Source organism: Calypte anna, chromosome 8, assembly GCF_003957555.1.
Source record: "Calypte anna isolate BGI_N300 chromosome 8, bCalAnn1_v1.p, whole genome shotgun sequence".
Classification (NCBI taxonomy): Eukaryota; Metazoa; Chordata; class Aves; order Apodiformes; family Trochilidae; genus Calypte; species Calypte anna.
In genome coordinates, this window is record NC_044254.1 from 19,061,207 (window position 1) to 19,076,978 (window position 15,772).

At 34.1% G+C, this 15,772-nt stretch overlaps 1 protein-coding gene across 1 annotated transcript in view; it reads left to right on the top strand.

The window, feature by feature from the left end:
* Positions 1-15,772, top strand: part of ZZZ3 (zinc finger ZZ-type containing 3) — a 52,972-nt gene that overhangs the window by 27,990 nt on the left and 9,210 nt on the right. Inside the window, exons 4-9 of the mRNA XM_030455253.1 lie at positions 10,846-10,984; positions 12,395-12,542; positions 12,709-12,827; positions 13,125-13,196; positions 13,373-13,474; positions 14,719-14,814. Coding sequence (XP_030311113.1) covers positions 10,846-10,984; positions 12,395-12,542; positions 12,709-12,827; positions 13,125-13,196; positions 13,373-13,474; positions 14,719-14,814 — 676 coding nt within the window. The remainder of the gene's footprint in view (positions 1-10,845; positions 10,985-12,394; positions 12,543-12,708; positions 12,828-13,124; positions 13,197-13,372; positions 13,475-14,718; positions 14,815-15,772) is intronic.

A 15,772-nucleotide genomic window follows, 5' to 3' on the forward strand; every position in this document is an offset into this window, starting at 1 on the left:
TGTTTTCAGACTGTCATGGGAAAGAATGATCATTGTTGTATTGAGGAAGATAAATTGATCAAACGCAGTCATTTGAGAACTCTATCCGTAAAGTAAATTATGTCTACATTGCTGTTTATGTTAATTAAAAGTAAATATATACATGTTCTAATTATTACTAGAAAAGAGCACTGCATTGTTTTTACATTTCCTGATTGTCTGTAAGTAGGGCTGTGAATATCACATATTTGTGGTAACTGTGAAAGAGATTCTTGAAAAAGAAGTGTAATTTTCTCTGAAGAAAATTTATGCGGATAAAATGTCTTAAAATGATAGATCAGGCCACAATTTCTACTGCACAGCCTTTGTAACACTGTTCTGACTTCTGTGTCTTGCTATTTAGTAGATGTTCTACATGAAAGGAGCAGCTTGGGTCCTATGAAGAATTAAAGCACTGCTAGTAGTTTCTGTAAATAAATCATCACAGCACATTATTATGAGGAGGGGGCAAAAGGGAAAGATGATCGCTTAGTGGAGAAGAAGTTTGACTGGGTTTTTTAGGTATTAGAGTTACATTATTTTTATAGTGAATTTTTGGTCAGTATTGGATGTGAATAAATTATTTTAATCAGAGAAAATGGTGAATTAGAGCATGGCTCAGACCAACTATGATTTCAAAATAATAATCAAATATCTGCAGTTCCTGGCAACAGCAGGAAATGTATGAACACTTCTGTTAGACAAAGAGAATTTCCTAAATTACAAAATGGGAAATGCTGTCTGTTGGATGGTTTTGTACCTGTATGTAGGATTAACTTACAAGTTATATTAGTATTAGGAAAATAATGATAAAAAGCATATTAGATTTTATTTAAAGCCTCAATTTTTACTTTCAAATTAAACATCTTTGCAAATGCAGTTTTTAAAAATCAAAATCTGCAATTGAATGTAAAAGCTGTAAAAATAAAAGTAACTTTTTTTATCCCTAAGATTAAACACAGATCTAAATTGCTCTTGAAATATTTCTGGGATGTGCCCTGGTATTAGCTTTTGAATGCACATAATTGCTCTGAAGATAGGATTAGTTGTTGTTCAGGTTGGCAAGCTCTTCCTGAGAGCTTGCTGGGGAGCTTTTGAAATTGCATCAAGGACTTGGTAACTTAGTACTAACTGCCTGAATGCAGAATTCCAAAAGAATTTGTTATTTTCATCCTCACATTTTACTGGGGTTTTTTGTTGGCAATGAAAGCCAAAGCTCAAATTTTCTTCTAGGTCAAGGAAGAAAAATTTCTACTTTTCAGACAAAAAGCATGCTACTAAAGATAGTGTTAGATGGATTATTTTGTTCCCTTTTAAAAATGTTGATATAATTTGGAAAATACAGGCAGTCTTTTTTTGTTCAAGAAAATATATCTGGTATTGTAGTGGCTCCTCATGGAAGTAGGTCCTTCTAAAGAACTTAAATTTATTTTGATATTTGAGTGCATTTACCCTTTTTCAGGAACTTGGTAGTTTGGGTACTGCACACTATGTGCTTTTTGAAATTTTAACAGTACCAGAGTTCATTAAAGGATAGTCCTAATTCATGTGTTAAAATTCTTGAATAGGGTCTTGATTATGCTCTTTTTGAATTTCATTTGGTGCTTATTTCTTAAAGTAAAAAAACCCAAAACTACTATACAAACCAAGCCAACCAACCAAACCAACACAAAAAACCAACCAGCTTTAGATGTTTCCCTGGTTAGTCAGGTGCAAAGAATTCCAGGGTTCCGTACTGTCAGGTGAAAAGATGTTCACTTTGGCTGTGATATTTCTGGTTAACAAAGCATGCTGGTTATCTTCTGCTTATCAGATCTTTGTTTTTCTGTCCATCAGTTTGTGATTAAACTTGTCTTTATGGGTTATTATTTCCTTGGGTTATATTTCTGTTCTCTTTTAAAAGCAAATTCAGAGAGACATTACATTAGCATTGTGGCTAGGCTGAGAAGGCAGACTTCTCCAAGAAGACATTACTATGATTCTTTGGATGTTTCACAGTGGAAAAAAAGCTGTATCCCTCTTTGTTATAGTAGCAATTTGATATGTTTGTAAACTTACATTGTTTCTTCTTATACTACATAGCTGGATGACATACACATAAAGCTGATTTCACTCTGCAAGAAATTACTGTAGCATTGATAAATGTGAGGATACCAGTACCTCCAGCAGCTCTTGATAAGACTTGCCATACAAAAAAACCCAACTCCCCTCCCCCCCCCCAAAACCAACACAACTAAAATGTAAATTGTGGTAATTTTGTATGAATTTTGCTGCTCTTTGAATGTTGTCAAGTTTAAGCAACATTCATACACTAATATTTCTGGGAAAACTGATTATTAGGAAAAATAATGATCACTGAAAGCAAAATATGAAATTGTTATTCAGGGAGAAGACTGATGAACTCCCACAACTTTTTTAATAATACAGATCCCTCCAAAAAAGACAAATCTTAGCTCTCTAAACAAATTTAATCACAACATAGACATTTACATTGCTAGTACCAGACTGATATTGGGGTTGTTAATATGTTAATTTTTCTGTTATTACACACACAGTTTGAATTTTGTGTATTATGATTACTCTCAGAAAAAGATGGTTTGATTAATATTTGATAATTTTGCTTATGTTCTAGCTCAGAGGCCTTTGCATTGCATCTTGAGATATTTTCATAAAAACTGAGCTTGTTGATTTAAATGTGTTTGCACTGCTTAATTTTATGTGCTGTGCTTAGCATTTTGCATATGTCTTTCCTCAGGAGTTTCTCATATCTCTTTGCTGTATCTTTTTTAAGTTTAATTATTTCTTAGAGTGTGGGAGCATACTTTCATTTTCTATCACATGCAATATTTCATTTTCAGTACATTTTCCCCTTTGCCCAGTGTTACATTTAATGCCTCCTGTTTTCTTCTTTCTCCCTACTTAGTCTCTTTTTTGAGATGTGCAATATTTAGCAGGTATTAGGTTGCATGAAAGAAAATTCTTGCTTAACACTTTGCTCTGAGCTCTAGATGAAAATGTAATTGAGGAACTGAGTTTTCACATGCCCAACATGCATTACACAAAAAATTTCTATGATCCTGTAAATTGTGATTACCTTTATAGAGACCACTTAGGCATGTAAGTATTCCCACTGAATTATATGAATTATGCACGAGTATTTGCCTATAAACATTCAGATGCAGGAGTTAGGAACTTGTATTTACTTACTAAGTAGATAATTTTGTGTAACTTCGGTTTAATTTATTATTTCATAAGTGACAGTTAAACCAGACACAGATTAAAATTAAATACTTCAATACATCTCTTAAAACCTATTTGTGTGAATTCTTACATACTATGGGGTTGTATTGTTGTAGGGCCTTGGGAAGACAGAGGACCATGGTACAATCAGATTTAATATTTAATTGACAATCCATAGTAATACTGTAAATGTCTTTGGATCCACTTAACTTCTATTATATGAATGTGAGAAAGAAAAGCATCTGTGGCTTTTCCTGTGGTTCACGTTTTGTATTTTATTCAGTCACAAATGTTCCTGCCTAAAGGCTCAGATTCTCTAAAATAGTTGATCTTCCCGTGCTTGACCATATAAGTTATTTAAGAACTGACTTAAACAGAATCTTTTTAAAGTGTAACTCTAATTCACTAAGGTGAACTTCTGATTTTATCTGCAGGGTGTTTTTCCCTTAACTGGATGATAATATTAAAAATTAAACTAAAATTCATTAATGTATTTTAACGTAAAATCTCTGAATTTATCTTCATTTATGTTGGGCAAGAATCAAAACATTACACCAGTTTTGTAACTTACCCTATATATTCACATACATGTCACAGAATTAAGGTCACACTTCTCACACTGTATGGATTTATTTTAATGTACAGATAAATGAGATGACCCAGCATTCCTTTGTAGTGATGTCATGTAGCTGTGAGTAGCAAACACTATAGAAGTTGTTGTCCTTCATTATTTTTAAGGACACCTTTGTCTCATTTTCCTTTGAGACATACGATTCTAGTTTGAGACTGTTAGGTTTTTTCATCTTAAGGAATAAAAGGAATTGGTTTAACTTAAGTTACTTTTTGTAGTAGCAGTTGTAGTCCATAGTGGGGCCAGGAACGTAGCATAAGAGGGTAGCTGTTCTGTAGGCATGTGAACCTCTGAATACTTTATCAAATTGATGATATATGCATTTTTAGCATTGAAGAATTATAAGTTGGTAATTTTTAAAAAATACCACCTATATTGAATAACAATGTGGTTTAGTACGGTCTGTATTCCATATGTGAGGGTGTTGTGGCATACAATGATATTTACCTGAAGCTTCCTAATTGTATGAAATGTAAACATATAGGAAACATGTACTTATTTCAGAGAATAGTTTCTTAGTTTCTACTGTCTGGTAGATTTGTCTGTGTTAGTAAGAAACAAAAAATTAAATTTGCTTTTAGTAGAAATCTCAATTTATGTAGCAGGTGAATGGTGCTACTAGTCATCTGCAAAACAGAAAGAGTCGAAATCACTTAGAAGCTTCTGAGGGTTTTTTTTGTCAACTATAGTTTGTTATTGCAGATAATTCTGTTATTGAAACATGTTTTGATAGTGTAATGAGCACATGACCACAATTATTAATGAAATCGTTATTATACCAGCCTAAAATATTATTTTGAGAATTGTTTACTGACAGCATTATTATTTACCAAGTTCTATAAGATGATGTCTATTTATAAATACTTACCAATGGAAAAGTTGTAAGTGATGCAAAATTATTGTGGGACTAAAACTTAAGGTTTAGTGAAGAGTATTTTTTAATCATAGGATCATATTTTATAATTACATAAACTGCTCAACAAGCACTAAATAATAGAGGTATTAATTTGCAAAAGATTGTGCTGCATCTGCTTTTCTCTCTCTAGCAGCAGTGTTACTGTAGGAGCCATTAAATGTCAAGTACATTTGTCAAACTCACTTTTCATTCCCTGAACATAGTTGTCTTGCTGTCAACCACAGCACAGTCCTAGTGCCCGGCACTCCCAGACAGTGCAATCTTCATTTAGATAATGCATCTTGTGGAAAGCAAAGATTGATTTCATTTGGATTTGTTTCCTTTGCTCCTTGAATTTTCTTCTCCCCTGATTTGCTTGATACCTGCTTTTCTTTTCCTGCCTGCTCTCTCGGGTCCAGGAGTCCTCTGTTGCAGCATCGTGTCATGGAAGAGGGAGTGTGTCTTCATTGTGGAGACAGTAGGCTTTCCAGTCTGCCAGTTTCTAGAGAAAATACAGGAACTTGACTCCTCTTTCCAGAAAATGCAGAGATGTAAAAAAAGTAAAATAAAAACAAACTTACTGTTTCAATACAGAAAAAGGTTGCAACTCTTCTTTTAAAGTGTTCATTTGGAAATGCTTACCATTTCTAAAGGTCTTCATCAGTAAATTCATTTAAGCTGGAAAGTTTAGTAGCAAATAATAAAAATGGCTTTCAGGTGTAGGAAATATGAGCTGGAAAAAAAAAGTATCAAATAATGTAGGAAATTTGTGGCTGTGATTTTAAAAAAGAGAAATAAAACCAGGAGAAGATGGGGTAGTAACATATTCACCCAGCACAGCTCTGTGGTAAGGCAGGCGAGTATCTTCTCTGTTCATTTTTAACTAACCTAGCTTGGAATGGCAACTCTGTTAACAGTCTTATAAGTATTTATTCTTCCCTTACATGAAGTTTTGATAGCATCTCTGCCATGAACTTCAAAACAGGCTGACAGTGTCTTTTATGATGGACTTGTACAAGCAGCATATATTAATGCTTGTTTTAGTCTCAGCAAAATGTTCTAATCAAGATAGGTGTTTCTTCACTTCTAGGCTATTTTGAGAGGAGGGAAGATCCTACTCTTGGTTGCCTTTAAATAGATTTTAGTAGCAATAGCCAGCTGATACTTAATTTTTCATCATCTCTCATCTTTATTTTCCATTGTATAGTTCAAGGTAAAGATGTTCTTTCATTTTATTTAAAAAGCATTGAAAGTTTTAAGCTTCCTAAGACGAAGACCAACTTCATCTATGTTTTATTATCATAGAATGGAGTTGGAAGGGACCTTGAAGATCATCTAGTTCCCACCTCCCTCCATGGGCAGGAGCCCTTCAGTAAAGTAATTGGGACCACTCTCATTAGAGATGAGAAGGAGCTGAGGTTGTGCCTTCTGTGCTCTTCCTGAGGAAAACAATTTTACTGTTCATTTCCTCATATCACTCCAAACCTTGAAAACAGAGTGATGACAGGGACCTGCTCTTCTTCCCTGCTGAAGATAACCCTCCTGCAGGCAAATACTTTAGAAAATGCTGTTAAAGGAAGATCAAAAGGCTGTATTAAAATGTGTTAACTGGAAGAAGGCTGACGGATGATGTTTTAACCTTTCATGTCTACTAGACTGAAAAAAGCAACATGTTTGTTCAGAGGCATAGCAACCTTATTGCTACCAAAAATTTTGAAAACTTGTGAAAAATGTGGTTATTTGATAAAAGTGCATTTGTACAGCTTGTATTAAGTCCTGCTGAATGTTGTGGACAGCTCTGGACAGGAATGAAGCATATGGGAATATATAAGTGGGTGATCTATTTCAGGGGCAGAGTTAAGAATTTAAGAAAGAAAAGGCCACTACAGGTTCATAACCAATAAAATACTGTTCTTGAAGTACAAAGTCTGGAGTTGTGAAAGTCAGAAGGAAAGTGAAATTAGAAAAAGTGAAAAATGGCTCTTTTGATCCAGGTAAACAACGTTGGTATGGTTTTCTGTTTTGGTTTAGGGTTTGTTGTTCTGTTCTGGGGCTTTTTGTGTGTTTGTGTGGTTTTGTTGGTTTTTTTTTCCTTAAATATCCTTTTTATTTTTAAAAAAGTGCTTTTTGGCTTAATTCTGTTTTGTTTTAAGTAGGTGTTGAGGCTGGCATTGAGAAATTGGGATTTTTTTGTTACTAGTGTGGTAGACTTATGGAAGCCACTTAAATTTTGGTTTGTTTCATGTATAAATGGAGATACAGTTATTTACTACGACGAAAGTCTTCTAAAAGATCTGAAGTATAAATATTAAATATGAATAAAGTACAGTAAATGATAGTAGCTTCAGAGAGGCTAAGCCAGAGTGGGAAACAATTTCATAATAAATTGCAGAATTGGCTATAAGTAAATTACCTTTGTCATAGTATCTAATCAATAGGCAAGTAAAAACTACCACATGCTGCTTTCTTCAGGCAAAAGTCCTGACTGTAGTTGATACATATTCCCCTATTGATTATGTCCTAAAACACCTCAAACACTTCTTTGTTTCTGAAGGAGGATCAAAGAAGGGCCGCTCTTCATCAGTTGGTTCTAGTTCCACTATGCTGCCATGTATTGTCTGTAAGTCTAGCATTGCATCCCAGCACTCTTCCTAATGCAGTAACAGGTTTTTTAAAATCTCATTCGAATAATTAGCAAGAATATCTGCAGTGTCAAAAGTACTGTATGATGACACTGGCAAAGATTTCAGGCCAAGCTTAAAAGCTGGGAGCACTTCTTTAAATGAGAAAGTTCTGTTTGATCTGTCTTAGATTTCTCCAGGAAGCCAGTATTTAGCTCTATCTGCCTTATTTGTGTTAACTTAGAAATTTATAGCTCAATTAATGTTTCCCTTTTCCTACATTAATTTTAAGTCTCATGTTTAATATCCAATACTTTCTTAGCATCTAATAAGGGGTATTTTTTTTTTCTGGATTGCTGTAGTAGGCCATAAGCCAGTATGATAAATGACTGTAGGTATAGAAGAGCAGGTTTTAATCTGTGCTTTGCTAGAGTGCCAGTAGATGGCAACAAAACAAAGACTTGCTCAAATCCTCCTGCTTACTGATACGTACCAGTTTTGTGACATCTCTTGAAACTACAAAAACCAAGTTTGCTTTAAAGTAGATTTTTTTGGTGATTTTTTAAAATATATGTCAGAAGTGTATAGTCCTTCATTTAAAACAATTCCTACTTGCACAAGAAATAAACAGTATTTGGAATATAAAGTTTAAATTACAGCACACGTATTTTTACCTTTTAATCCTGAAAGCTGGTGTTACTCTCCCTTTTATCATATTGTGATTTATATTCACACAACTGTAGAAGTTAGTTTTGGGAGTTGAAAGTGATGACTATCAGCTGTACCATGGCTTTTGCTTAATGTGGCAGAAGTATTGTGTTGCTGTTTGAGAGTCAGAAGCCAGAACAGACAGAGAAGGCACTTTGAGAAAGCGTCCAACATGTGTGTTGTTATTTGGCTTACTGCTTTTTCAGAGAAATACTTGGCTTTATTGTAGTCATGTAGGGCCAGAGAACTAAAAGCCTGTACAGACCTGTGAAAACAGTAGTGGTTCAAAACTACAAAGAACATACCCAGACATATAATAATACAGTTGGTTAAAGAGTCCTGTTGGAATTTAAAATTATGTGTGGTGGTTTTGAGAGAATGCACTACTGCAGCAAATCTGAAGAACCCGGATATGGAATATGCAAACTATGTATTTCAGGATTAATATTTTCAATTTTTTTCTTGGCGATGTAAGACCCCCAAATGCACATTATCATGTGTTTTGGTATTTCTCATATGTACTTGATAAAATTGCATTTTTATTCCTGGGTTGCAGAATGTTTTGAGAATGTCTTACATATTTGCATGAAGACAGAGGTATTTCTCCTTAACCATTTCTCTTAATCATTAGATTAGCACTTCATCTAACTGCCAACATTGGTTGGTTCGTAAATGTGTTAAATGAAATTATTATTATTTCAATTTCTTTTGGAAACTCAATCACTTAACTAAAATTTGAATAAATTATATGAATGGGCTCAAGAAAAGAAAGGCAGGTATTTATTTAATATCTTCTTAGATGCAAATACTTGTGTGTGCTATTTAGTGCCTGTTAACCTGAGTAAACTGCAGAGTCTTGTATAGAAGTTTTGCACTGGGTGATAGAAAAAGGCTTTCTGTTGTGTAGGTTAGATCATCTCCCCAGATACCATTAAGCTCTTCTGTGTTGTTAACAGCTGCATCCACAGCAAACACATGAGCAGCCTGCCTGTGTTTCGTTTCTCTGTAGCATGCAAGGCAGGTCTCTGCCTGAGGAGTGCAGAGGTTGCCCAGCATCTCTGCCCAGCTGGGCAGTCAGCAGATGCTATTTGTGAAAACTAAGTAAATATCTTAATTCTATAAATGATGATTCCTGTAAGCTTGTAGCAATCTGAACTGCAATATTTTCTCAGGCCAGTTTTGATGTTCCTGCAGTATATTTTTAAGTTATTTCTGAAGTTTGTTTTTCCCCTGTTCAAGAACAGGCCCATTAATTACCCTGCTTTATGCGAAGTTATTCAGAAGAAACTGGAGTACTTTGCCAGTAGTAAAAATATACCACTACTTTTCCAGTATTCATGGCCTATTTAACAAGCATTGTAGGTCTTAGTTGCATATCAACTAAACTATCTGCAGACAAATTTAACTATAAAATAAATTAATAACAGAATTGTATCCTATTGTTTTTAAGCAAGCTCAGAGTTTAGTTTCAAACTTCAGAAAGAATGGCTATATTTTATGTTTTCAAGTGTTACATTTGAAAAAGAGTTATCCTTTTTCATGGGGAGGAAACGGTTTAGTGTCTTAAGTAGAAACTTAAATATTTGATGGTACAAAGCCTATATTTTGCCTTGAGGCTGTTTATTTTCCTTCACTTAAAGCCTTACTCATTTAACAGGGCAGTCAATGGAAAATTGGCAACCTTTGGAGCTTTTCTGTAACACATATAGAATTAATTGTTAGGCTTGTCTCTGTTTTAGCAATAAGGGAATAGAAAGAAAATTTACTGAAATAGTATAGTAGTCAGTGGCTGATTTTTCTTGTATGTTAGGATGCATTTTGTGCTATACAACAATACAGCTGTAGTATTAGATGTCAGAAAACATTTTCATGAAAAAAGTTAGGATGATAGTGAATAATTTGAAACAACAGGGAACATGATTAACTACATGTTTCAGAAACAGAAGTGGACAGGAGTAACTATAAAGCTAATAAAAAGTATTAAATGACATTACCTATATTTTAAAGCCTGTTACAGTACTGCATGATTTTTTGTTAGTTTTGTAGAAGACAGTTTGGGAAGCAAGTACTATTGGGTTACGGGTATCATAGTCACCAAAAGTGACTCTCAAGTGTATTTGTTAAATAGAAAATCAAAATTGTGTGATCTGGGATGGCAGGCTTGAGACAACACTGAGATTTTCATTCAACTTCGTAATTTTAAGAGGAATATCTTTTGTAGGTACTGATTTTGCAAATAATTTATTTCTTGGTTTGTCATTGTATTTTGTAAATGATTCTTGTACTCTGCTCGAATTTGAAGCTTATATGAAATGCTTAAATACAGTTTCTAAGTCATCCTGTCCACCCTGTGGATGGTTGAACAAGATGTTAAAATTCTGTGATGGAGTCAGTTGTATTGGGGTAGAAGGAAGCTGTTTTTTAAGTGGAAGATAAAAGTAGGTCCTTTTGGTTTTGTTAACTTTGTAAGCAAAACTTTTTAGTCATAGATAATGAGAATATTAATAGCTTCTCCTGCATTGTTTTAGTTAGTATAAAATCTACATATCAAAGAAATAGCAGGTTTATATAACCTAATTTACTACTTAAAGTAGATTTTATATATATCTTTTTAATGTAACTCAGTAAAAATGAAATGTTAGATGCTAGTAAATAATAAAATTATTGGTGTTTAGATGGGGGGTATCACTTTTGAAGCAAAATTTAGTGGATGTTTTCCTTTGTCTCTGTAGTTATCAGAGACTGTTACAGACGATTGCTGTACTCGAGGCTCAACGTACTCAAGCAGTTCAAGACCTTGAAAGTTTAGGCAGACACCAGAGAGAAGCTCTGAAAGATCCTATTGGATTTGTGGAAAGACTCCAGAAGAAGGTATTTCAATGGACTTTTGTTAAGTCTGACTCAGCTGTTTGGTTTTGGGTTTTTTTTTTTTTTAAGTAACTAGTAATTCATCATCTATAGAAACTAGAGAATTTTAGATGTACTTGTGTAAAAACTATACCATGAGTCTAAAATACTTTCTCTGCTATGCAAAAAGGGCCCTTTGCTCATTAAATCTGTAAGGCATAGGTTCTTAATGATTTTATTAGATATGCTTTCTTTCCTTTTTTTGTATGTATAATTGTAAAACTTAAGTTTCTAATTTTAATGTAGGTATTTTAAGATGACATGAAATCATGTACTTCATAGTACATCAAGAATTCATTACTTTTCTCACTAGAGAAATCAAGTTTTGTGCTATGAGTGAATTTGGTAGGGTACTTTTTAAACATCAGGAAATGTAGTTCATAGCTTAAAATGACAGTGAAAGCTAGAAAACACACCTGAGTTCTGGATAACATAATAAAATGTTACCTGATAGAGGAGAGTTAGGGTTAGTTGATTTTTATAAGGAAACATTTTCTTTTCAAGATTAAAAAAAAGTACATTAATGGAAATACTGAAAACATTAAAAGCTTGAATACTGTACTGCTGCCACATCTACCAGTGACAAACCTGCTTAACCTTATAGTCTGGTAGAAACATGATGTGTATTTCAGTGAGGTATGAAGTAGAGTGGTTTATGGTGCTCTTTTTCTAGGTTTGTAGAGACCTAGGTTTAAAGAAAGGTCTGATTTAAGCCCATTGGTTTCAGTAGTTGTCTTTCCATTACATTTTAAGATGAGCCTAATAGAATGCATGATGTGATAGGTTGTATTTGATAATCATTGTGTAGGGAAATAGTAATGCTTAAAAGTATCTGAAGTGGTTCTGTCTCCATAACCAAGGAATGATATTCATAAGGTTGACATTCAAATAAAGTGGTGAGTTTTGCAATGGTTGTGTCCTGGGCAGAAAACAGCAAAATCAGTGTAAAATATAGATGGATTTTTTTGATGGGACAAATTTAGGTTTCCGGGTTATAAAAATCCGAGTCCTGTGGTTGTGTGTGTTAAGGTATGGATCCTTTGCAAACAGCATGTTTAAAGAAAATCAGACAGATTGGATATTGAGGTCAGAAACTCCTGATTTCATCTGGAATAAAGGCTTTAAAGTTTTATGCTCAATAAGCCATCATTGACCGTGCCGCTGCATATTTTCTATGCACTGTTGTGTATTCTTGAAAGATACGATCTCCTTAAAAAGACTGTGCACTGCATGGTACTTGAAAAATTCTGATTTTGAGTTCTGCTGTTACCTAAAAAGCAATATTTGGCTTTCATACCTTTTAAGGTTCTGTAGTTTTTTGTTTGGATCTGCAGCAACTGTATTAAATATTGCTTTTCACTCTTTTTTTTTCAGGTCGATATGGGTCTTCCATATCCTCAGAGGGTTGTTCAGCTCCCTGAGATTGCCTGGGACCAATACACCACAAGCCTTGGGAACTTTGAGAGAGAATTCAAAAACCGGAAACGTAACAGTAGGAGAGTGAAGCTGATTTTTGACAAAGGTAAGAGGAAGGTGGGCACGTGTTACAAGAAAAAAATTAAGTGTGTGGAGACTAAATTAGTTTTTTTTGTTTTGGTTTTTTTTGTTTGTTTGTTTGTTTTTGTTTTTTTGTTTTTTTGTTTTTTGTTTTTTTGTTTTTGTTTGTTTTTTTTTGCTGTTGCTTACAGTAGGTATACCTGCAAGACCAAAAAGTCCTTTGGATCCCAAGAAGGACGGAGAATCTATTTCATACTCTGTCTTGCCTTTAAGTGATGGTCCAGAAGGTTCCACGAACAGTCGTCCACAGGTAGTTGTTACAAAAGCAAAGATAAAATTTTACATTTTCTTTTGAATTCTTTGTTTTTATGTGGGTAGGTGAGTAATCTTAACTGTTACTTCAAATGTTAGTGTTGGTAATGACTTTTTATTCATGTGCTCAAATCAGAGAACTTATTTTTGGTTTATACAAATTTAATTTCAAACTTTCGTGCATTTATTTGGTTTGATTTTTGTTTTACTTAAGTAGGCAAAGAGTTAAAATCAGCTTATCCTGACTGTACTTTTCCTAAATATGTATTCCATTTTATATACTGTATTTGAGCAGATTATAAGAGGACGACTTTGTGATGAGACCAAACCTGAAACTTTTAACCAGCTGTGGACTGTAGAGGAACAGGTAATGAGAAACTCCATTTTGTAGCTCTGGTAGCATATGTGAGAATAAAAGCACATTGGATGATAATGTTTAAAGAACTTCGAAATTCAGGTTCACATGTATGCAGATAATCATCTTCTGACAACTCATACCTCTCCTAGGCAAGATGTATTTATTTCTTTTCCCTGTTAATCCAGAAAAAACTTGAGCAATTGCTTTTGAAGTATCCACCAGAAGAAGTAGAGTCCCGACGGTGGCAGAAGATAGCTGATGAACTGGGAAATAGAACAGCAAAGCAGGTAACAAGTAAAACACTTGGAGAAATATTCCCTTTCCCTGACTTCTTTTTTTAAGCTTTTTAGGAAGCTTTTTAGGTTATGGTTGAGGAAAAACCGGGATGTGATCTCTTAAGTAGTTTATTTCTAATTGGAGGATTTTTTTCTGTGAAAAAAAAAACCTGAATAATAAACTGAGGAATTGAAGAGTCCATTTTTCATATTTTTTGCTAGAAAAAAGATTTGCCTGCTTGGGATTGTTTGAGTGCTTGTGCAGTGGTATCAGTCACAGTGTCCTAGCAGTTGGTACAAGTTCGCAGATTTATTTGTAGATGTCTTTTTTTTTTTAATAGCAATAAATAAAATCCAGTATCTTCTCAGTAATCAGTTTTTCTTAAAATATGACTACAGGGCCTGCATTTCACTAATAGCTATACAACTCTTATTCTTGGACTCAAATATATAATTTCAGAAGTGCTCCAAAGCCCATGACAAAAGCTCCCTAAGCGAGTTTATTAGTTTTTGGCAGCATGCATTTAATTCTATACAGTAAGCATATTGGCACCAACTCTTCTTGGATTGGGTTACATTGGAGTGCTGAACTTCCTGTAAAGAATTAGTTCTGTACTGGAGCTGGGATCCACAAGAGGACACGGAGGTAGAGACAGGGATTGTTTCTGCATCTGACTTGTTGGGATGTTAGTGACATAATTTCTCCATTTTTACCAGAAGTAAAAAATGCTGAAGTTCTGTGTTCATAGTACTTCAATTTTTCCTAGTTCAGTTGTATGCATTCAGGTTTAAGTATACTTAAGTATTTCAGTATACAAGATTACCTCATCTCTGATCGAATCTATACTAAATTTATAGTTCTCTATACCTGAAAAATTAAAATATGAGCTTATTTCATAAAGTATAGAGGTACTTTCTGTATACTAACTGTGCATAATTTATCTGTCGTTAAGAAAAAACAAGTTTAATATAAGCAGGTAACTAACTACTAAAATTCTTGGTTTGATCATGATTTTTACTAGATTTCCTGTGTACTTTTTAACAAGGAAATTTTTTTTTCTCTGAAAGCTGTCAAAGTGTTCGGAAATGTTACAAATGCAGCATTGCAAGATAGGTAATGGTTACAGTAGTTATTGCAGAGTAGGAAAGGGGGATTTCTTGACCTTGTGCCCATGTGGTAATGCTGACAAAACTCTGAAGAGAAGGCCCGTCACATTTCATTTGGCATTTCATTGTGGCATTATGTTTTTTTCTAGGTTGCCAGTAGAGTGCAAAAATATTTTATTAAGCTGACTAAAGCTGGTATTCCAGTTCCAGGGAGAACGCCAAACCTATATTTATACTCCAAAAAGGTGAGACAATTGTACAGAAGTTGTGTATTTCTGTTTGCATTTATGTGCAAATTGAGTCGAAATCATTAATATTTTCAATAGCTTTAAGTCTTGATTAGTGCTTTCTTACTGACTAGTTCTACTTTGCATGTAATTTTTCCTTAATAAATTAATATTTTTCTTTTGCCATTTGCACTGTAGAGTGAGTTGGGTGTCACTCTAATTTTGCATCAACATCTGTTACTTCTCTATTGGATAATCTTAGTGACACAACTTGTCAGAAGAGAGACCATAGCAGTCAGATTGCAGGCTGAACTAACAGGGTTGAAATATTCTCTTGGGGTACTTTCTCCCCATTTGTAAGTTTACTGAAATTGATCTAGAAGAGCATAATGAGAACAGTGTCAGAAGAGGATAAGAAGAGAAAGAAAATTATGTGTAATTGAGCATACTAAACTAGCACAGGCATTGTCTTAAGACTAAAATACCATGTCTTACTTTGATTTGTCCATTAAAATATCCTGCTTTTCCTGATAGTGGTATGGATGACAACGGAATATGTCGTCTTAATTCACTAAATGAGAGACTCTAGATTTCTGTGCAGCCAAGTCATATATTTCGCTTTAAATAATGCAGTACTGTTGGGTATTATTGAGGACCCTAAGCCTTTGAGGAGGGCAGTCTTCTGTTTTGTGGGGATTTGTTTGCTGAGTTTTTTTTTTTTTATATGTACCATTGTGTTTGCAAAAGTTCTGTAAAAGCTGTTACAGTGGCACTTGGTACATTCAGGTTACTTTTTTGCATTTGGGTGTCCATGCTGCTTTCTGATTAGGTATGGTGTAAGCCTGACATTAATTCTGCCAAAAGGCAAATATGCAGATTTAGTCCCTTGAAAGTTTGGGAACAAAAGTTGCTGATAGAAGTGCTTCACGGATTGATCTACCACAACTCACACAACTGATCTTGAATGATTTAAAAT